This window comes from Miniopterus natalensis, chromosome 19 (assembly GCF_054644295.1).
Source record: "Miniopterus natalensis isolate mMinNat1 chromosome 19, mMinNat1.hap1, whole genome shotgun sequence".
Taxonomy (NCBI): domain Eukaryota; kingdom Metazoa; phylum Chordata; class Mammalia; order Chiroptera; family Miniopteridae; genus Miniopterus; species Miniopterus natalensis.
The window spans coordinates 24,743,316-24,765,483 of NC_142099.1; the positions used below are offsets into that span (position 1 = coordinate 24,743,316).

Consider the following 22,168-nt stretch of genomic DNA (forward strand, 5'->3'; position numbering starts at 1 on the left):
ATGGCATTTTCTTTTGCTGGCTGACCTGGATTTTCTTTCCCATCATAGTTCAAGCCTTGTCCAAAGTCAGCTGAGCAATGGCCCTTCTGTTGAGGGCCTCCTCGAGAGCCAAGGCTGTTCCTGCATCTCCCTGCCTCTCCTTCAATGATGCTTTGGTACTCATTCTGTGCTCTGCCTTGGTTCATTCATTTATTTATTTTTATTTTTTTAAATATATCTTTATTGATTTCAGAGAGAGGATGGGAGGGGGGGAGAGAGAGAGAGAAACATCAATGAGGAGGGAGTCATTGATCAGCTACCTAGCCCGCAACACGGGCATGTGCCCTGACCGGGAATCGAACCCCGATCGCCTGGATCCTAGGTTGACGCTCTACCACTGAGCCATGCTCGGCTGGGCTCATTCATTTCATTCATTTATTTTTAAAGCCCTTGGTTTGGAATTATGTGAAACATGCCAGTTCATCACCATAACCCCAACGCCTTGGGCATAAAGGAGTCTTTAGCAGACAGTCTTGTCTTGTCATCCTTTGGTGGCCTTCACTCGCGTGGCTGCCCCTGAATTTCAGCAAGTTGGTTTGTGCCTCAGGGTGTTATTTTGTGATTGACAGGAAGGGAGGAAGGGGTGTGTCCCTGTTTAGAGGAATCCTTGTCAAATGTGTGTATCATTGAATAAATGTTTATTTTTTTTCTCCGTCTCTTCTTTCCCAAGGATGATATTGAAAATGCCAAGTACATTTCTCGGTTGTTTGCTACACGGCACAAGTTTTACAAACAAAACAAAATCTGCACTGAGTAAGTAAACGCCTCACGCGCCCCCTCCGCGGATGGTTTGGTCGGATTAAATTCATGTGCTTTAGGGATGTTGTAGATTGCTTTTTCCGTTCACTCTTTTCCCTTGTTCCTCGTAGCAGCTAAAGGAGTATGTTAAAGCCGGGCGGGAGGGAGAGAGCTTAAATGATGGAGACCGTGTGGTGTAGTTAGTACCTGTGCCTACAGAGCAGATAATTCACAAATTGACTGAATGTTTGACTGCCTGGATGGCTTGGCCCACTGTCACCATTAGTGCCTTTCCAACCTCCGCGATGAGTTTGGAGGAGCCAAGCGGTTCGTTCCCAATTTGCCAGGGTGCCCCTTCGTGTCAGATGCAGAGGATGTTCAGAAGTGTGTGACACAGTGACGAGCCAGCTTGAAAGAGAAGAAGCTGCTGTCATCCTCAGCCCCGTTTCGCTTACACAGTTGGGTAACCCTGCGTGTGCTCCTGGGTCATGTCATCTCCCTGTAAATGAGAGGCCAGGGTAATTAGAGGAAGACTTGGAGGACACTGATAGATGTCACCAATCCGTGTGCGTGTTTTAAGCTTCATTTGGAAATAAAGATGATAAGGGGAGTCTGATGAGGGAACTTAAATGTGACCTGACCTTGGATACAGCGTGCTGGGGCTCTCGCTAATGTTGCCTTTACCTTGATTGCCTTCAAAAGATGCTCCTCAGCAGAGTACATCAGTGGTTGGGGCGCCCAACGTGTTTAATTTTGTTTCAAAGAACTTCGGGGATGTAAATGCAAGGGAAGGACTGCCTTTCCACTCCCCCAGTGGACACATCCAAGAGCGTGCAGGTGTGGCCCTAACGCGGTTCCTGCTGGAGAGCGCATTTTAGAAGCGCGTCATCGGGCCCTGCAGACCCTTTTCTCTACACGGTGGAGGCCCTTTCAAAGCAGCCGCTGCAATTGGCCACTGTCAGAGGCTGGAAGCGTGTTTGACAGCATTAGATCTGCCAGCCAAGTCTGCACATGTAAATCAGAAGAGCACTGAGCGGGGAGCGGCAAATTAGGAAGCCAGAGCTGTCTCCCGAGCGCGCACATGCCCACGCCGGCCGGTCTAGCGGGCAGACTCCCTCTGGGTCCTTTCCTTGCAGTTCCACTTTGCTGTTGCCCTTCACATTAACAAGAATTCTGTAGTCAACTTCTGTGAGGCGAATTAAAAAATATGTGGAGAAGCGAAATTTACTCAAATCAAATTCTGGTTTGACCATTTCTCAGCAAGTGGATTTACTATAAAATTTATTATTTGTATTTTTTTTGGTAGTCTTCTCTTAGAATATCGGTGAACGTCACGTATTAGACTGAAAACTAAGGAAATTATATCTTTCCTTTCTACTTTTGTAATAACCATTCCTTTCTTCTTCCTAACTAGTTATGGGAGGTTCCTAACTTCTTACCTGATAAAAACTGGGACTCTCTTAAAACTGCACCTCCTCCCCCCCCACACATACATACACAGTAAATTCCGAATACAGCTTCAGAGTCTTAGTACAGGCTACATTAAGGCCTGGGACATCCCTCTGGAGTTTTATAAAACTAGCATCATCTTAACAGCATCCCTCTCGAGAGGTCTCCACTCTCTGACTTCTCTCACACAGTTACTGCTTGTCACCTCCCATACAGCTCCAGGGACTGGTACCAATATTTCTTGACTTGGTTAGAAAAAAATGTAGAGAGGAGAGGCAAGAGTGTCTAACAGTAGGTCTAATAATATTATATTTGGCCAGTTTAAAAAATCCAATATTGCTATATCGTTTTTATCATTTCATTAAAAAAATACATTTTATCACCAAAAAGGTAGGAAAGGTGAAATATCAGAATAAGGAGAGTGCTTTAAATTGAAGAAATTAGGTTGATGGCCAACTCTATATGTCCTGTTTTAATTATTATTATTTTAATGGATTCAGTGAGGATAGTGGAAAATGTAATTCTTTTTTTTTTTAAATATATCTTTATTGATTTCAGAGAGAGGAAGGGAGAGAGAGAGAGAGAGATAGAAACATTAATGATGAGAGAGTCATTGATCAAGCCCGCAACTGGGCATGTGCCCTGACCGGGAATCGAACCCCGATCGCCTGGATCCCAGGTCGACACTCAACCGCTGAGCTACGCCCGGCCGGGCTGGAAAATGTAATTCTAGAATTTGGGTTTATTTCTCAAAGGCACCTTTGATTCGATTTCTTAAGAACTTGATAACACTCTTAATCCCCACTCATTTTTCTCTCTACATTGAAAAAAAAAATCAGATTGATTCTCAGTCTGGAAAGGATCTGATCAGATGAATATTTGCAATACGTATGATCTTAATTAAAAGTACCTTTATACCTCAAACATATTTAATTTATTTGGGATTTTTATTGTTTCCTTTTACTGGCAGTATTTTAAGAATATTTTTCTTCTTGTTTTATTATGAAAGATTTTACACATACACAAAGGTACAAAGAATACAGTTTTTAAAAATCCATGTAATAACAATGGTAACATGTTTGCCTTTCTTATTTCCCTCATAATCTTTCTTTAGAAATAAGCCTCATTCTTTTAGTTGGACTTCCTAAACTTTTTGTAAAAGTACAGTATGTCCCAAACATTTGGAAGATAAAGAATAAAAAAGGAAATCGGAATGGTCCTTAGATTGACCACCCAAAAATAATGCTTATGCTTTGCTGATAGTTTTCCCCTTTTCTCCATCTCTTGTCTGTCTGTTATCTAGGAACTAATAACCATCCTTATTTTTCACCTTTTTCTGTAGACAATCAAATTCTCCACCCCCCATCAGACGCCAGCCCACCTGGAGCCGATCCTCTCTGGTATGTATAAAATATTCAGCAATCAAAAGTAGCCTCTCTGTTGGGGATGGAGAGTCCTTTGTTGCTAATTTGAGAGGAGAGGTGACTAGGGCATCATGCCCAGGTGAGAACGCAGAAGGGCATCCGTCTGCCAAGTGGGTATGATGCACACCCATCTTGTCCCGTGGTGCCCACCGTGGTCATCACTTCTCTAAGTGAGGCTCAGGGTTCAGCCCCATGAGTATAAGTCTTATTCCAGGGTGATGGGACCATGTTCCTTCAGCATGGGACCTACTATTTCTGTCCATGGGTTCTCATCTGTTGTTTTATCACTGTTTCTGCTTGTTACATGGAGGCATGTCTTCAAACTCCACAAATTCTTTTGTATTCAGTGCCATAGATCGAGCTTAGTACACTAATCAGAAAATGCTTTTTAATTTTTTTTAATTGATTTTATTTTTTTAAAGACAGAGAGGAAGAGAGAGAGAGAAACATTGATGGGTTGCCTCCCACATGTGCCCCCCACAGGGAATTGAACCCGCCACCTTTTTTTTGTACGGGACAATGCTCCAACCAACTGAGCCACACTGGCCAAAGCAGAAAATACTTTTTAAATGAGGGGAAATTCAGTAACTCTAGTTGATGTTCTCAGGTAAAGTCTTTGATAGGGAAAATTAATGGCACATTTTCCGATTTTAAGGGCAACAAAATTTTTTTAACTGCTCTTTTCATCATGTGCAAGATGGAACCACAACTCTGATTTCATTACATGTGTTTTGTGTTAGGCCGTGTTTTATTCTGAGGATTACTTAAAGATAACATAATAGGAAGGTGTCAAAGAATTGATTTCCTTTAAAGTTTTCTACTTGTTTTAAGTCATAATTCTTTATTTGGGTTATGATTTTTTTATACATAATTAAAATAAACTCGTGGCCTTTTAATTTTCTAGATGAACCGTTCCTTTGAGTTGATAGGAAAATAAAATTGGATTTTTCTTTATCACAGTGTATACAGGGTATACAAGAATTGCATATCTTTAACTTGTCTTTTAAAAAGAAAGTTTTGAGGAATTTATTTATTTTTTGGGGGGGAAATGCATAGACATGAACTCCTAGAATTCTAGAGTTGGGCCATTCTATCAGCACGTAGTAATTCCTGAGTACCCATGTGAGTGTTACCGATCTCGACAGTAAGCACAAAATCTCACACGGGGTCCTTGATTTGGAATCAAGGGGTCCCTCTGAGCGCTTCCCCTGGCGTAACAGTAGATTTGTTCATGGCACTGCTTCCCTTAATCTACTCCTTTGTTCATGCTATTTTAATTTTCCCTTCTTTAGACTGCACGTGTCTTTATTCGTGAGATAATTTTTCCTTTATGTCCATGGAACACCATGGGAGGCAAACAAAGTATTCTAAGGCTTTCTAATCTCATTCTAAATGTCCAGAGAAGATGCTGAGGCTTTCCTCTGTTATGTGGATGGGGATGGTCTATAGGAAGCAGAAATCCTGGCTTCTCTGTTTCCTCTGCCCTTTAGGATTAAACCATTTCACCAAGAGTTCCTCGGGATGAGAGGAAAGCCAGAGAACATTGTCTCCTCTGGCTTCCCTGCTGATAACCAGGCTGCCTGATTACTCTTCTCTTGCCCTTCTGCTGACTGTATTATAGTCTCTGATTGCTTTTTGTATTAGCAGGTCTAGAAAGAAATAGGATAGTATATTAGAATATTTAAGGGATGGAATAAATAAAATAACCCTGAAATGGTATCAGGAGGATTACTTATTGCTATCTTTTGCCAGTTCATAAACAGTACCTTACTTAACAGATTTTTTTTTTTAAGTAAGAGCAAGAGAAGGCAGTGAACCAACATTGCCTGCCATTTATTTCTATTCCCTTGTATGAATCCCTCCCCACTGTTGTTTTTTTAAGCCTCAAAACTGGTTGTCCTACCCTGGAAAAATTGAGTTGAAATATGTATTACTAAGGAGAGGAAAAATATTTTTAAATTGCAACTCAAAACCCAGCCAAAGGGAGATTTGGAAATATTTAGGAGAGCTGTTATAACACCTTCTCTTTGGTACCCTGAACTTTCTTACGTTAATTGCAATTCTTTATTTCTTCTCCCGGATTCTTTTTAACTTTTGGATCCCTTGTTATTATTACCTTCTTTATTTGCCCTTTTGATGCTGAAGCATTATTTGTAGTGGAGGAAATGGTAGATAAGTTATTTACCCAGCTTCAAACAACTTTGGGGAGCGCTCATCTTCCGTAGAGAGACACTGAGAAAGTGTGACCCCTGCTGGCGTTGGCTTTTTTTTTTTTTGGCTTGATCTCAGCTTTTCTCCGAAAGCAGTCACATTTCAATGAATACCTAATAAGGCTAATTTTAAAATAATCAGATTGAAATATAAGAGATCATCCTTTTTGGTGGTTTACAACATTAAAATTTTTTAGTATCAAAACTATTTCTTCTAACAAACTCTCACCTGGGACCCCAATATAAAAATAAAATGGGTCATGTTTGAGATAGGGGGAGGGAGGGGCTTGACTTGATTGACTGGAAGCTGAGACCTACAGAAGTTAAATAACTTGCTTTGGATGACGTTAGTAAAATATGATTATATTTTCTTTGTTGGCTCACCAAATATTGAACTCATCTAAGCTTTTTTTTTTTTGTCCTTTAAAAGTTTACCTTCCTCTGCAGCCAGAAGTTTCTCAGATTGAGTCTAAATGGCCATTTTTAAGAGTCTTATGGAAAAGACTCTTCACTGGAGGGACAAAGGGTTGAATTGGATTCTCTACATTTGGTTCTGCAATGGGAAGGCCAGTATGTGGTCTTGAGAGCTACATGCTCATTGCTGTGGAATACATTTTCGATTTTTACATAAATTTGCAAGTGGGCCCAGTCCATCACTACCCCATCCCTCTTGGAGGTTGATGTGGTTCTGTGCACTGGGTCAGAAGTGCAGCTCTGGTGATGTGTCCTAGCTTGTGGCTCTAGGAGGGAGGCAGTTTTGAACAATGAAACAAGGTGCCCCCTGTTCTCATTACTTCTTACATGGAACCTAATAATATGTATTCTGTGTTATTCCTTGAAGAAAGGCATTGGTTAGACAATCATATACTTTACAAAGTGTTCCCCCCAATATGATTGTCTAACCACTGTGCTGTACACCTGAAACTAATACAAAGTAATATTGAATGTAAACTGTAATTGAAAAATAAAATAAAAAAACAACGACGACAGTGTCAGTTTTAGATCAGCATTGTTTCATTTAGGGAACAAAAGCAATTTGTTTCTTGGAGATAGTGGGTCTCTTTGGTTACACTAAAATTTCTCTGAACGGTTCAGCCTTTCGTAGCCATTGTTAATGTATTTTACTCATGTATGAATTTTTGTTCTAGAAAAAAAGGCGTTGGGAGCTTTGCAAGTGTATTAGAAAATAGATTATAAATAGATGTGCTCATGTTGATTGTCGCCTCTTTGTCTCTCTCACCTTGAACCAGCCTCCGTATTTCTCCCGTCTTGTTTCTCTAGCCCTGGCTTCGTGATGAGGTGGGGGTAGGATCAGGGGGAGAGGGTTGGGCCAAGGGTAGCTGGCCGAGCAGCCCCAGTGCTCCCCTGCAGACGCGGGTAAGTGACGGGCACTGTCGTGCGCTCGGCTGGTTCTCCGCGACATTTGGGCGGAGGCCCACCCGCCTGTGCTCTGTTCTCCGTTTCAGCCCCGGCAGCAGCCGTACATCTTGCCTCCGATGCACGTCCAGTGTGGCGAACACTACTCGGAAACACACACCTCGCAAGGTAACTCGGGCTTGCCACTTTCCCTTCCTAAGACTGAGCAGTGAAGAATCCTTTTTTTTTTAGATGACAGTGATGCTTTCGCTTTTAATCTTGCCATTGTCTGAGTGGCAGCAAGCAGCAGCTTCAACTTATGAAAAGCATAGAATACCATTTACCCCCGAGAGAGAAATTTCCCCAGAGTTGGCTGCAAAGGGAGTTGGGAGAAGACGGTGAGGAGGGCTCTCTTCTCCTTCTCATAAGTGAGCTCAGAGACGGGGGAGTGGCAGCCAAGCCCAAGGGAGCACCCTTCACCCTCGTTGCCGGTGTCGCAAAGCTTGTAACAGTTGGTCAGGTTTTCATGGTGACAGAAACTTGATTGCTGATCAGAAGGCGGTGGCCATGCCTGCCGACATCCTGGCTGCCTTAGTTATCTTGTGTCTTTATGATGGCTTAGCAGTCCCTCTGGTAAAGGGTCCTTTTTCATTGTAGATCAGCTCCAAGTACACAGTAACTTCTGATCTGTCGCCCTGTTAAAGTTCTTGGCTTTTTGGCCGAGAGAGCCAGTCCTTTTGCTGAGCCCTGAACGAGAGAACAGGTCCACCCAACGTGGACGCCATGCTTGCTGCCTGATTTCAAAGCTCGTGGCAAAATCGAGAACCTACCACGGGGGCATCTATTCCAAATGTTCGTTGCTTTCTTTGCTTAGATTCGCTTTTCCCATTCAGCGTGATTTAAAATGTTCCTTCCGTACGTTGGCATCTCATCCAAGAAATTGTCAGGTTTTACGGAATATGAGGGTGGAGATCGTGGGTTGGCACTTTTTATGACTCATTTCGCTTAAAAGTCCCCCCTCGAGTGTATGAACTTAACTGAAGCAGGACGGTGTGGAGGTTCATGTGCCTTTGTCTGACCTCTTGCAGACAGCATTTTCCATGGGAACGAAGATGCCTTCTACTGCAACTCTCACAACAGCCTGGACTTAAATTATTTAAACGGCACCATCACCAATGGCAGCGTGTGCAGCGTCCACAGCGTCAACTCCCTGAACTGCTCCCAGAGTTTCATCCAGGCATCGCCTGTCTCTTCCAACCTCAGCATCCCCGGGAGTGACATCATGCGGGCTGACTACATCCCAAGCCACCGGCACAGCGCGATCATTGTGCCGTCCTACCGGCCGACCCCCGATTATGACACGGTCATGCGCCAGATGAAGAGGGGGGTCATGCACACGGACAGCCAGAGCCAGTCGCTGCGCAACCTCAACATCATCAACACCCATGCCTACAAGCAGCCGGAGGACCTGGTGTACAGCCAGCCCGAGATGCGGGAGCGGCACCCCTACACTGTCCCCTACGGGCCGCAGGGGGGCTACAGTAACAAACTTGTCGGCCCGTCTGACCAGATAAACCCAAAGAATAGCTCAGTGCCCTGCAAGCCAGGGGCCAGTGCCATCTCCCACACAGTGAGCACCCCAGAGCTGGCCAACATGCAGCTCCAGGGCGCCCATAACTACAACACAGCCCACATGCTCAAAAACCATCTCTTCAGGCCTCCGCCCCCCTACCCACGGCCCCGCCCCGCCACCAGCACCCCAGACCTGGCCAGCCACCGCCACAAGTACGTCAGCGGCAGCAGCCCCGACCTGGTCACCCGCAAAGTGCAGCTGTCCGTGAAGACCTTCCAGGAGGACAGCGCCCCCGTGGTGCACCAGTCGCTGCAGGAAGTGAGCGAGCCGCTCACGGCCACCAAGCACCACGGCGCGGTGAACAAGCGCCACAGCCTGGAGGTGATGAACAGCATGGTGCGGGGCATGGAGGCGATGACGCTCAAGTCGCTGAACATCCCCATGGCTCGCCGCAACACGCTCCGGGAGCAGGGGCCGCCCAAGGAGGCGCCCGGGGGCCACGAGGTCCCCCAGCTGCCCCAGTATCACCACAAGAAGACCTTCTCGGATGCCACGATGTTGATCCACAGCAGTGAGAGCGAGGAGGAGGAGGAGACCGCGGAGCCGGTGGCGCGGATCCCTGGGCTCCGCGACAACATGGAGTACAGCGCCCAGCTGCAGGCGGCCTTAGCCCGCATCCCCAACAAGCCCCCTCCGGAGTACCCCGGCCCGAGGAAGAGCGTCAGCAACGGGGCGCTGAGACAAGACCAGGTCAGCCTGCCCCCCGCCATCGCCAGGGCCAGGGTGCTGCGGCACGGGCCGGCCAAGGCCATCAGTGTCTCGCGACCCGAGCAGCTGGCCGTCAACGGGTCCTCCCTGGGCCCGTCCATCTCCGAGCCCGACCTGACGAGCGTGAAGGAGCGGGTCAAGAAAGAGCCCGTGAAGGAGAGGCCTGTGTCCGAGATGTTCTCGCTGGAGGACAGCATTATAGAAAGAGAGATGATGATCCGGGTAAGTGCCATCCCCCCGCGGCACTGGGGGCGCCGTTGCGCACGGGGGTCTCCCCGCAGCCGCCTCCGCTCCATGTCCGTGAGAAAGTTCACAGTGGGAGCACGTGCTGTAGACGCCGAGGAAGGGTCGAGGCTTGTTCAGGGAAGGCGTTAGGGATTTAGAGGGTCCCTTGGCATTTAAACAGGTAGTATTTCATTTTACAAAACTTCGTTCTGGCCCCTTCAAATAAATCTTCCATCCCGCGCGTGGATGCTGATGGGCACACGTGGTACAAAGCGCAGCCGTGGAGCTCGGGCGTCCCTGCCCGGTGGTGTGGAGATGGGGTCCAGGCCAGCATTTTGCATTTACTCAGGATCAGCCTTCCTGTGTGAGCTGCGAGGACCTCACCTTCTTATACCTGTTGGTATTGTTTTTTGTTTTTCCAGAGGAAAACATCGCCTCCCCCCAAGTTAGATATTAAACATCCTTGAGAGCTTTCTGTGTCTGTTGATCTGTATGTCAGGGGAGCTCACCAATATTGACTGGACTGCAATGTGTCCAGCTTGATTTTCAGATTTTTTTTTAATAGATGTTTAACACAAAGCCAAGGAAATTACAATAAATTTGGAAGTTTACCATTGAGCTTCAACTCCCCGTTAAGCTTAGTTTATTAAGAATTCAGTACATGTATGTGAACACACACATATATACATACATACATACACACATGCGCAGTGGGAGTCAACCTGAAAAGAACAGTAGAGGGCCAGTGTGTAAGGAATCTGGGTTCAGGAATCTAATCCATACCAACTTTATTACTTTAGACAAACCTTAAGAACATTCTCGGCCTCACAGTTTTGGCCATCAGTGGAGTGGTGCTGAGAATTTGGTCTAGGAATAACTTTTTCCACTTTTTGTAAACCCGGAGGGAAATTGTGAAGGATGTGCTTGGGCCTCTGACAATAAAACCTTTTGGCTGGGGAACAAAATGCAGGGGTGGGTGCCTTGGGGGAGTGCTTTCCCAGCTTGGAAAGAACAGTTTGTTGGTAGAAAGGGATTTTTAGCACTTCTTGGCCCCGGGCTCCTTTAACACAACTGAGCGTCTCAGTCTAAGCTTTGCTCACTTGATATTTACTGATGCCCTCATGGTCCCCAAACCTCATTTTGGTCAAATCCCTCCACTTCTCTTATTACCTGTATTAAACAAAAGCCTGTAGCCAAACTCATGGCACTGGTTCCCTATATAGAGTTTCATGGATAACAAAGGAGCAGGGGGTTTCCACTGCTTGTCCCAGGTGCTATCCCGTCCCATCCGTGGAGATAGCAGTGAAGCTGATTTTACCCCTTAACTTTGTAGTTCAGGAACATCGTCACCCCAGCCCTACTTCAATCTACCCGTTGACATTTTCCCCAAGTCCTGTATAGTGGGAGCTAAGGACTGTCCCCCTGGGCTGGTGTCCCGACCTCAGGGCAGGTTGAGGAGCTTCTTGAGCAAACCCGGCCAGGCATGATGGGGCAGTGCCAGGTGGTTCTGCACCTGGCTTTTTATGAAGAGGCTCACCCCAGTCTCCTCCTCACATCTCAGATACTTCCCTGCCCTCCCCACAATGGGCAGCTTTTGCCTGGCTTCTCAGAAATAAATAAGAAGAGAAGGCTGTGTGGGCCTCTCTAGGATAAGAAAGCAGTGAGAAAATTAAACTCAATGGGAACCCGAGGGGGGGAGGCAAGTATGGTGAGAATTTGCCCTGCGGCCAACTCTCCCTAATTCCGGAGCTGCTTGTCTATTTAATGGATGATTCAGGTCGGCTGTCTCGGTAGCTCCCCTTCTGGCTCCTCCTGCTGCCTAAAGACGTTTCGCCTTTGTAGCCGCCCCCCCCCCCCCCAAACCCGGAATCAGCTGCAGGGAAGAGAGGGGACAGATCAGATCTTGGAGTTACTTGTTTTTAATCTCTGGCAATAAGCTGATGCGATAGGTGAGAAGAAGCTAAGAGATATAGTTTATCACTGGGCTTTCAGCCCCCCTGGGCGAGTTTATGACTTTTTGTCTTCAGCCCAGTTAGTCACTGTACCTGGGACAGAGAGCACTGTCAAAAGGACCTTAGGCACAGTGTCCGAAAAACTTTGTAGAATTGTGGAACCAATTCCCAATAACGAGTTAACAGGAAAAAAAACTCTCTCTCACAAAAACTTAAAAGCAAACAAAACACCGAAAAATCTAAATTCAAATTTTTCAAAATCTGCCTGGGATAGAGAAACCAGGGTCACTATTTTTCAGAGTATTACACCCTCAGTCAGTACTTTTCTCACTTCGTCACAGCTAATCCTCCTCTGAAAAGCTCCTTTTGTCTGTCTGAGGGGTCGGCCCTGTCCTTGGAGTAAGTGTCTTATCTCACGGGCAGCATCAGACAAACCAGGGCTCCATTCTGACCCCAGGGGGCACCGAGGGGAAGGGTGTGATGCCATCCCCTCTACCCATGGTCAGAGTGATCCACTAACTCTGCCCTCTGCCAGCACCATGCTTCCATCAAGACACTGCTCTCTGGGGAGTCAATTTATAAATGGTAGACCAAGAAAAAAGATACCTAAAGGCTTGAAAAGAAACCAGGGATAAGATGGCCCCTTCCTCTGTGGTGGCCAAAGGAGTCTGCAGATTGGTTTCACGCCTGCGTGGATCAAACTCTCACACTGTGAAACTCGTTTGCATGCTTCATGGAGTCCCTCTGCTCTCCTGACTTCCGAGACATAATTATGTTTGGGAGATGCTCTAAGAGGGCCAGGTGTCAACATCCAGACCTCTTCCCTACATGGTCTGCTTAGCCCCAAACCCATGCCCTCCCATGGCCTGGTCTCATCAGTGAGGTTCCGCCATGGTCTTTGGGGGCCATGGTGTCCGTTCCATCCTCCGGGTGGAGCGTGAAGGGAATGCCTGGTTGTCGTCTTAGGTGGCCCAGGCTTCGGCGTGAGCCAGGTGGCTGAGCCACGTCAGCCCTCCTTCTGAGGATGACATTTCAGGGATCAGAGGTTCAATATAAGGTTGACATCCTCCTATTTAGCCCCTCGGAATGGAAACCTGAGCAGGTTTTTCTTTACAGTTTATGTATCCAGACCTCTTAACAAGACATTGAACAGTGTTTACGTTTTGTTGTGTTTTTACCATTTGATCTGTATAAAAGGCCCCTCATTGTGATTGGAGTACATTATTCATGAAACTGCTTCTCTTTTCCTGGTCCTGTCTTCCTGTAGCCCTTACCTTCCTAAAGTACCTTGCTTGGACACTGCTTTTATTTTCTTTAATTTTTTTTTATTTTTACTTTTTGTGAACCCCCTATTCCAGAGTGTAGTTGTGCACAGTCTTTGCTCTTATTTGTTTGTTCATTTATCATCTGCTTTAAAATAAAAGCACAGGAGTCCTATAGGAATGGGCTTCCTCGGGCACTGTGGGAATTAATGGGGAGGCTGTGTTTGAATTCGCCCTACTAATGGTGGTTGTCTGCATTCCTTGGCTGGGGAGTTACAGATTTGGGGAGATTAAAACACATTCCAGAACTGTACTGGTATTATAAACAATGAGAACATGCCTTTTCTTGCCATAAGAATCTAGAGAAGCAGAAGATGGCAGGCCTGGAGGCGCAGAAGAGGCCGCTGATGTTGGCAGCGCTGAATGGACTCTCGGTTGCTCGGGTCTCGGGGCGGGAAGACAGTCGAGTCGACGGCAGCCGGATTCCCATGGACGAGAGGGTAAGCACTGGGCTTGTCAAGCATGTGATTCATTCCTGTGCTCTGCGATTCCAGAGCTCTCTCCCTGCCCAAACATGCCAGCACTAGAGTTTATTTGATGAATTAATTCTTCAAGTTGAGAATAGCAAGACTTAGACTATAACTGTGTTGTATTAAATGGGTCCCTTCCAAGTGTCTCCTGTTTCTTTGTCAAGTTGGCACGGTGATGACTCCCTGAGAGGCCAGCCCCTAAGACCCCTAACGCCCCTAACAGGCCTAGTGCCCTGGGTCAAGTCACTCAGTTTCTTCGAGCCTCTTTCCGTTTTTGCAAACCAAGAAAATTCAACAACTGCTGTAGCTCTCAGTTTCTTTGATTTTTATGAACGATTAGCATTGATTAGGAAGTGAGTATTTTACCCAAGCATTTATAGAATTCTTTTAATATGCTATTGAAGCTGAATGTTAGTGGTTTAGAGGTGAGAAAAGTGTTCCTTTACAGTGGTTAAAGATGCAGGCTTCGCGTGCTAATGACATGAAGCTCTTAGATTCCTGTCGGTATACATGAAGTATTAGAATGTTTTTAAAGCCAGAAGGGACTTTAGAAGAACTACTTAACTATCATTAATAGCTATCATTGTGATTAGTAGTTTGTCCGTGGGAAAAATAAAAGGGGTGGGGGTTAATCCCCAGAAGTGCAGGACTGTGGACCAGCATCATCTTAAAATTCAGCTCAGTAAAAGGGGCTATGTACATGGAGAAAAGAAAGGGTGTTTGGATAATCAAGAATAACAGTCTCCTTACATTAAGACTTTAAACAGAGGTGTTAATAACACAAATACCAATTTTGAATTTCACCTCTTGCCTGGCCTTGCAGATTTGTCCTGCTGAAGCTATGAGTGGGAAGGAAATTGGTTATTGGATAAGAGAAACTAGCACTAATCATGAGACCAAATAATCAAGCATCAGTTGGACATCTTGAAACTACCTATTAGCACCATCACCGTCAATATTTAAAGAAATCCTGTTGTTTTGTTGGGATGAGATCATTCAGTGAGCTGAAGGTTAATTTCTGTTGCAGTTCAGAACCCTGAAGAAGAAGCTGGAAGAGGGAATGGTGTTCACAGAATATGAGCAAATCCCAAAGAAAAAGGCGAATGGCATTTTCAGCACAGCGGCTCTGCCAGAGAATGCTGAGCGCAGCCGGATCCGCGAAGTTGTTCCCTATGAGGAGAATCGAGTGGAGCTGATACCGACCAAAGAAAATAACACAGGTTACATTAACGCCTCCCATATCAAGGTGAGCCGGGGAGCGTGCTGGGAAGGTCTGTCGAAAATGGCTGGGTTAGCCCAGCCAGCGTGGCTCAGCGGTCGAGCATCAACCTGTGAACCCGGAGATCGCAGTTCGATTCCCGGTCAGGGCACATGCCTGTATTGTGGGCTCGATCCCCAGCAGGGGGCGTGCAGGAGGCAGCCAGTCAGTGACTGTCATCATTGATGTTTCTATCTCTCTCCCTCTCCCTTCCTCTCTCTGAGTTCAATAATAATAAAAACATATTTTAAAAACCCCCCAAAAACGTAGTGTTTAAAAAAAAAAAAAAAAAAGCAAAGAAAATGGCTGGGTTAAAAGGTAAAAATGCAGAAAGAAAAAAATGTAGTATGGGCTGCCACTGTGCATCTTGGCTTGTCCCCAGACCCCGAGGGAATGGTTTTGAACTGCTGGGCGTTTCTTACTCACCTGGAAGGGCACGCCTAGCGCTGCAGACGGAACCTAGCGGCCTTGGGGGGACCTCAGGTCAGCTATTTCTGAAGCTTGCTCCTTACAGAGGATTTTATGTTTTCTTCTCTCCGTGGGTTATAACTCTCCCCAAAACTCCCAGGGAAACCCGAGGATTCTCCTTTTCCCTTTGTAATTAGCAGACAGCGAGACCTTGGGAGTCACAGGCATTGCCTTACTGTCACTGAAGTTTTTGTGATGTTCAGAAGGAACAAAACTTACCCATTCTCCGCTCTCACACTAAGGGGATGCATTTGACGCCTGGAGTCCCAGTGTGCATGGTATTTAGGAGCGTGGACGGATTTAAACATAAACTCTGATGTTGTGTTTGCTAGTGAATCTTGCAAGATTTGCCTCAATATCCAGGGCGTTAGGGCCATTACATTTTTGTTACTATTTCAGATACCTTTTTATCTCATTTCATAGACTTTAAAATTAGGCAGCGTAGAAACCCTGTTAGAATTCAGAGGTAAGGATGCTTGTGTACATTCAGTTAAATGTTTCCTAAATAGCTTACCTTCCTCAGTGTCCCCAGTAACAGAACATACTTAGAGCATCACCATGTGCTGTACCCTCTGAAGTCGAACTATTTCCATACAGATGTTGAAGCAGTTGTTACAGGATGTTTTTAAACAGTGTAAGCTTCACACGATTAGTCTGGTTATGATCAGTAATCTTAAAAACCTGCTTCTGGCTTTGTCCAGAGTTCTTTCCTTTCTTTATTCGACTTTTCAGCTGCAGCCAAATCCTTGGTAGATTCCTCTGAGCCTCCAAAACACAGCCAAATGTCTGTGTTTTGTATCAGTTGTAACAGTTTTGATACAAAATATGAAAAGTGTACCCAGGAAGGGTGTAGTGTTTTTGCACACAGGGCATAGATAACCACATATATTTTTCTTAATGCATCAGGAAGTGCTGTCAAAAGAAATATGAAAGAGCGCCGTCATGGATCCGATTGCGTATTTTACTCTCATGTTTGAGGATGAAAACAATAAAAAACAAACCCCAGGAAACGCTTGATTAAACTGATGATGGTGTTTGTCACGGGTTTCATTTAGCTTATGAAACAGTGGCTACAATAATGTAGTCAGACAGGGGTGCAACTCACACAGCTGCTTCTTGATAGAATGTCTGTGGATCTCTTACTTCGTGGTATTACACCGCCTTCTTCTCTGGCCCAGTCTTCTCTCCCATTTTCCATCTGCTGTCTGGGAAAAGCTGTCACTGTGCATCGGCTGTGCCCACTGGGTGTACTGAACAGAGCACTCCCTTCCTCAGTGTTCTCCAAGGCCCACGGTTCATCTCGTGGATCCGGGTTAGACATGGGTGCGTTTAATAGACCCACAGAGCTTGCAAGAACTTGTCCGTGCTGTTGGAATAGAGTTGTATATCTTGCCAATGTTTTCTCCCTGGGTTCCAGGCAGCCGTTAACACAGAACAGATTTATTTGCTCCAGAGGTGGAATCACATCTGTGAAATCTACCTCAGTAGCCTTGGTGGTTGTGTTTTTAATGCGGTTTTTAATACCCTCCTGTCAATACTTGGAATTTGCTGGAAGGCCCCAGGCAGCAGCAGACTCTGGAAGTATTTACGGTTCCTATATGTTGGGTGCCAGAGAGGCTAATGTTTAAAATCACAGCTCCACAGACAACCCAGCTCCTAGCCAGCCAGCAGCTGTATGGATGTTATCTCCCACCGGTACTTGGAAAATGGATTTTGCTTGCCAGCTTTGACCTAAACATGCCTTGTGTAATGAGATAATAACTGACATTGTTTTTATTTGAATCAAGTTAGCATATAGTTTCATAAAACAAATGAGGGGGAAAAGTTTCAAACAATGATCACTTCATTGCTCCTAGAACTATCTAGAGATCTGCACTGGTGGATGTGTGAGGGGGCCTGAGTTTGCACTATCAAGAGGCAGGGATAGAAGGGGACACAGAATCCTTGCAGAGGCCACAGTTCCTCCTGGGTAGCATGGCCTTCAACACTCTGGGCAAAACTTCTTATTTATGATTTTCGGCCGCTGAAATTTATAGCTGCATAATTCTTCTCCCAGGGTCACTCTGAGCTGCATGGGGTACTAATTTTATTTTCTAGAACCATCTCATGGCTCCAAAGTTTGGGTGGATGCTGTTAATGAAAAAATATCGTGGCCCTGCCGGCGTGGCTCAGCGGTTGAGCATCGACCTAGGATCCAGGAGGTCACAGTTCGATTCCCAGTCAGGGCACATGCCCGGGTTTCGGGCTCGATCCCTAGTAGGGGGTGTGCAGGAGGCAGCCGATCAGTGACTCTCTCATCATTGATGTTTGTATCTCTCTCTCCCTCCCTTCCTCTCTCTGAAATCAATAAAGACATATTTAAAATATATATATATCATGTGTTGTTGACTTATGTGCCTTCACGATTTCTCTGCTGTATGTGGCACGTGGAGTGGTGGGTACAGCTGAGGCTCATGACGTACTTCATGTCAGGTCAGCAGCAGAAAGACATTACAGCAGAAAGATCTTATTCCACGGCGGGTGTCTTTATTGCTTAAAAGGATGCCACGGAGCACTGTTTCTCAAACTCTGGATCACAGTATCTCAGTGGGCTGTAGAGTCCATTTGGAGTCAAAACCAGTTTAGGTGTGTGTGTTTTGTGTGTTTTTTAAACAGCCTAGAATAGAGAAGAGAAAAGAATGGAAATTATCAAAGTGCATTGCACATAGTAAGCATAACTATTGTTTCTGTAACAAATTCTAGTAGGTTACACACACATATATTCATCTAACATCGTGTGTGTGTGTTTGGATACGGTTGTGTTGTGTATGTGTGCTTTTAAAATACACTGGTTTGTACATAATTACTATGGGTTGCAGACCAAAAAAAAAAGATTAGGTGTATTTTAATAGCGTTTTCATGTGAGAATGTCTCCGTAGCTCTGTGGTCCCGGGCGTTTGATGGTGGCACTAAGCCACGTGGCCTCCCTGTGGTCAGCAGGTAACTCAGTCCTGGATGGGGGGCCGCCTCACTGATGCTTCCTTTGGCTTGCAGGTGGTGGTTGGCGGGGCAGAATGGCACTACATCGCCACTCAGGGGCCCCTGCCGCACACGTGCCATGACTTCTGGCAGATGGTGTGGGAGCAGGGAGCCAACGTGATCGCCATGGTCACCGCGGAGGAGGTAAGGGGAGTGGCTGACGGCCGCCTGTTCCCAGGGGCGGGGAGGCCGGAGATGGGCTCTGTGTCGGGGACTTCGCTGCTCTGTACTTCTCCCGCAGCCCCGTTTCTCTGCGGATCCTCCTCTTTGGCATTGCACCTCTTTTCCCTTCTCCCTTCCACACAGATTGGTTTCATTTCCCAAAGATGCTCTGTTACGTCCCATTTTCATCAACTTTTAACTTTTCCCTGCATTGCCATGAGCTAAAATCAAACAAACAAAAAAGAACCAGCTCACTTTCGTGTGCCAAACACCAGCACGGTCTTTCCCCTGGGATTCAAGAACCTCGGCCGCTCTGGGTGAATCGGCACGTGGGCCCAACCACGGGCATGGCCCGCTGACGTCCGTCCTGCTTATCGGCGGAAAAGAGACCAGAAGCTGTTGTTCCTGTAGAGGCCTTTATTCTCTAGGGACAGAAAAAAATGTTTTTCTTTCTTTGCCAAGTCAAACATAGTTTTTTTGTTGTAATTGGAGATGTCTACATGGTGTTGTAAAAATGGGCACACACCACGAGCGGAGCAGTTCACCTGGAGCTTGCTGTCTTTGGGGGAAGACGTTTATGTTTCTTTTCTTCTCATGTTCTCAATTTTTTATCTTAACCACTTCCTTTTGTTCCTTTCATTCAGTTTTAACTAAAGTTTTAAAGTCATTTAAAAGACTAGCTTCGTGTGGTTTTTACCAATATCTATGGTGTTACGTACCCTTTGGCTAACAATTTTTAAAGGTGGGGAACAGAGATAATTCAATAAAGTCCCACAGTCTTCATTGACTGTTCCGAGCAGTTGCTTTCCAGAATGGCCCATTAGAAGATAGTGATGGCCCTGGCCAGTGGCTCGGTTGGTTTGAGCGTTGTCCTGTGCACCAAAAGGTTGTGGGTTCGATTCCCGGTCAGGGCACATACCTAAGTTGAGGGTTCGATCTTCAGTTGGGGTGCATACAGGAGGCAACCAATTGATGTTTCTCTCTCTCTTCTCCCCTTCCCCTCTTTCTAAAATCAATTTTAAAAAAAGTACCCTAGGGTAAGGGAGGATTAAAAGAAAAAAAAAGATAGTGGTGGAAAGAACTTCACCTCTTGAAAGCCACTTGTACTTCTCTGACCTTCTATTTGACTTTCCTACAAAGAGTAAATTCTCCTAAAATCTCCAGAATAGTTTTATCTATTGGAATTGCAGTAGATAAAATTGGAAGGAATTCATTCAGTTTAATGCAGTGCACCATCTGTGCAAACCCGAGGGCCATGGTGCTAAACAAGACAGGCACCGTCCCTGTCCTCTGGAGCTTACGTCCTACAGGGAGGGATGATGAAAGGTGAACAGATGAAGTCAGCTCAGACAGTGGTGAGTGTCACAGAGAAAATGGAACCAGGTGATGAGACACAGAGTGGCTAGGGGCTACTTTAGGTGGGCAGCCCAGGCCCTCTAAGGAGGTGGCATTTGAGCTAAGCTGTGAGTGACAGAGGAGACCAGCCTTACGAGCACAAAGTCTAGTCATCTGTGAGACAGCAGAGCTTTGCAGCCTCTTGAAATTTGACATTGATTTAGGTACTTGGCAGTGTATAATATAAATTCAAGGCCTCGGGTAAACCTTCTTTCTCAGGATTGGTGAATAAAAGAGGCAGGCTGCTTCAAACATAAGAAGACTTGATTCAACCAGATAAACCAGGGCGAGATTATTTGTATCACCCAAAGACATGTTGTTTTGTAAGTGGGCGAGCCCTCGGGCTTCTCTAAGGAGCAGGTCCCCAGTGCTGACCCCTCTCTCCTACAGCTAAGCGTTTCTCCTCTGTCTTCACCCATGCCCTGCCCTGGGCCTCCTTGTATGCCCCCATCTCCTCCACGCTCACTCCAGTGATTTCAAAACTCTGCAGAAATTTAAAAAGGGACCCATTGTGTAAATGATTGAGAATGCATATTCCCAGGAAAGATTATCAAATAAATGGGGAGAGGAAGGGGGTATACTCATTTGTTCCCTCTTTCAGTGGTGAATTGTACTAAAACAAATGAGTCAGGCTGGAAAAAAGATGAGATTGACACCAGATGACAGAGAGAGTGTCAGTAGTCAGTGTGATATAATAGAGCCCTGGGTTGAGCATCAGAAATGCAGAGCGTGACCTAGAATGACCACTACACTCTGTCACTCCCCTGCCTGAGGTCGCTCCATGCCCTTTGGATGGCTTCCCACCATCTGTGGAGTGAAATCCAAACTCCCTACCATGGACCAGGAGATTTCTGACCTCTTCTCTAGCACCCTCCCGTCTGTTTCTTTAACACCCCAAGCTGGTTCCCACCCCTAGACTTTGCACTGGCTCTTCTCTCTCTAACATTCAATTGCAGCTCAGTTGTGAATCTTTTACATTTTCCATTGATGTAACTACCATTGTACATCTTATTATGGGTCTTAGTTAAGATTTATAGGATCTGATCTCTTGTAGACGCTACACAGTGCTACTGAGTTAGCGACTTAGGAGCTATTCACATTTTCCTCTGTCTTCGGATTTTAAGATTAAGAGGATAAGCGCTTCCTTCCTCTGACTAATTTCCAGTTTTGCTTTTGTGTGTGATTCAGGAAGGCGGACGAACGAAGAGCCATCGATACTGGCCCAAGCTGGGCTCCAAGCACAGCTCAGCCACCTACGGCAAGTTCAAGGTCACCACCAAGTTCCGAACAGATTCTGGTTGCTATGCAACCACAGGCTTGAAGGTCAAGCACCTTTTGTCTGGGCAGGAAAGGACCGTGTGGCATTTGCAATATACCGACTGGCCAGATCACGGCTGCCCCGAGGATGTCCAAGGATTTTTGTGTAAGTTTTCTCTTCCCTGTCGCAGTTTACCAACTATATCAGTGGTCTTATTTGTTGGAGGTGAAATGGAAAGAGAGGACATTTTTCTATTAAGTGGCGAAAATATTAGAACATTGATGTATATGTCCCTTCGTATGTGGAACAGAAAAGACGAGTTTATGTCACCATATTCTCTAAGTAAAGAGAGAATGCATATAAGCTAAAGCTTTGGTAAACTAATTGATTCTACCTTGATTTAGAACTTTACTCATTAATAGATAATTATTCCGATCCATGCTACATGTCTGAACCTGGAAAACATGCTAAGTAAGCCTGGCCGGTGTGGCTCAGTTGGTTGGGTGTCGTCCTGTGCACTGAAAGGTTGCCTGTTCGATTCCTGGTCAGGGCACATGCCCAGGTTCCTGGCTTGACCCCTGGTAGGGGGACGTGCAAGAAGCAGCCAGTCGATGTTTCACTCTCACGTCAACGTTTCTCTCTCTCCCTCTCCCTTCACTTCTCTAAAATTTAATAAAAAATCTTTAAAAAAAAAATAAAATAAAGGACAAGAAAACATGCTAAGTAAAAATAAACCAGACACAAAAGGACAAATGTTGTATGACTCCATTTATATGAGGTACCCAGAATGGGCAGCTTCATAGAGATAGAAAGTATTAAAGAGGTTGGGGAAGGGGAATAGGAGTTATTATTTGACTGGTACAAAGTTTGTTTGGGACAACAAAAAAGTTCTAGAATAGATAGTGGGGATGGTAAACTTTATGTTATGTATATTTCACCACAATAAAAAATAACACCACTTAGAGCAGTAAAATTTTTAAAACGACATTTTTTTATTTTTTGCTCTCACAAGCCCTATATCTCCGTATAGCAATACATTTCAATCAGGAACTGTGATTCAGATACTAAGAATTATTGAAATCA

The 22,168-nt window shown here is 45.5% G+C and overlaps 1 protein-coding gene across 2 annotated transcripts in view; it reads left to right on the forward strand.

The window, feature by feature from the left end:
• The window catches only part of PTPN14 (protein tyrosine phosphatase non-receptor type 14), a 147,485-nt gene that overhangs the window by 114,911 nt on the left and 10,406 nt on the right, over positions 1 to 22,168 (forward strand). The window contains exons 10-17 of one of the 2 annotated variants that reach the window (XM_087827908.1): positions 710 to 792; positions 3,569 to 3,626; positions 7,327 to 7,405; positions 8,305 to 9,779; positions 13,353 to 13,496; positions 14,554 to 14,772; positions 18,286 to 18,414; positions 21,016 to 21,250. In XM_087827908.1, coding sequence (XP_087684034.1) covers positions 710 to 792; positions 3,569 to 3,626; positions 7,327 to 7,405; positions 8,305 to 9,779; positions 13,353 to 13,496; positions 14,554 to 14,772; positions 18,286 to 18,414; positions 21,016 to 21,250 — 2,422 coding nt within the window. Of the gene's footprint in view, positions 1 to 709; positions 793 to 3,568; positions 3,627 to 7,326; positions 7,406 to 8,304; positions 9,780 to 13,352; positions 13,497 to 14,553; positions 14,773 to 17,349; positions 18,087 to 18,285; positions 18,415 to 21,015; positions 21,251 to 22,168 lie in introns of those variants that run through there. The other variant, XM_087827907.1, reaches the window with a different exon arrangement.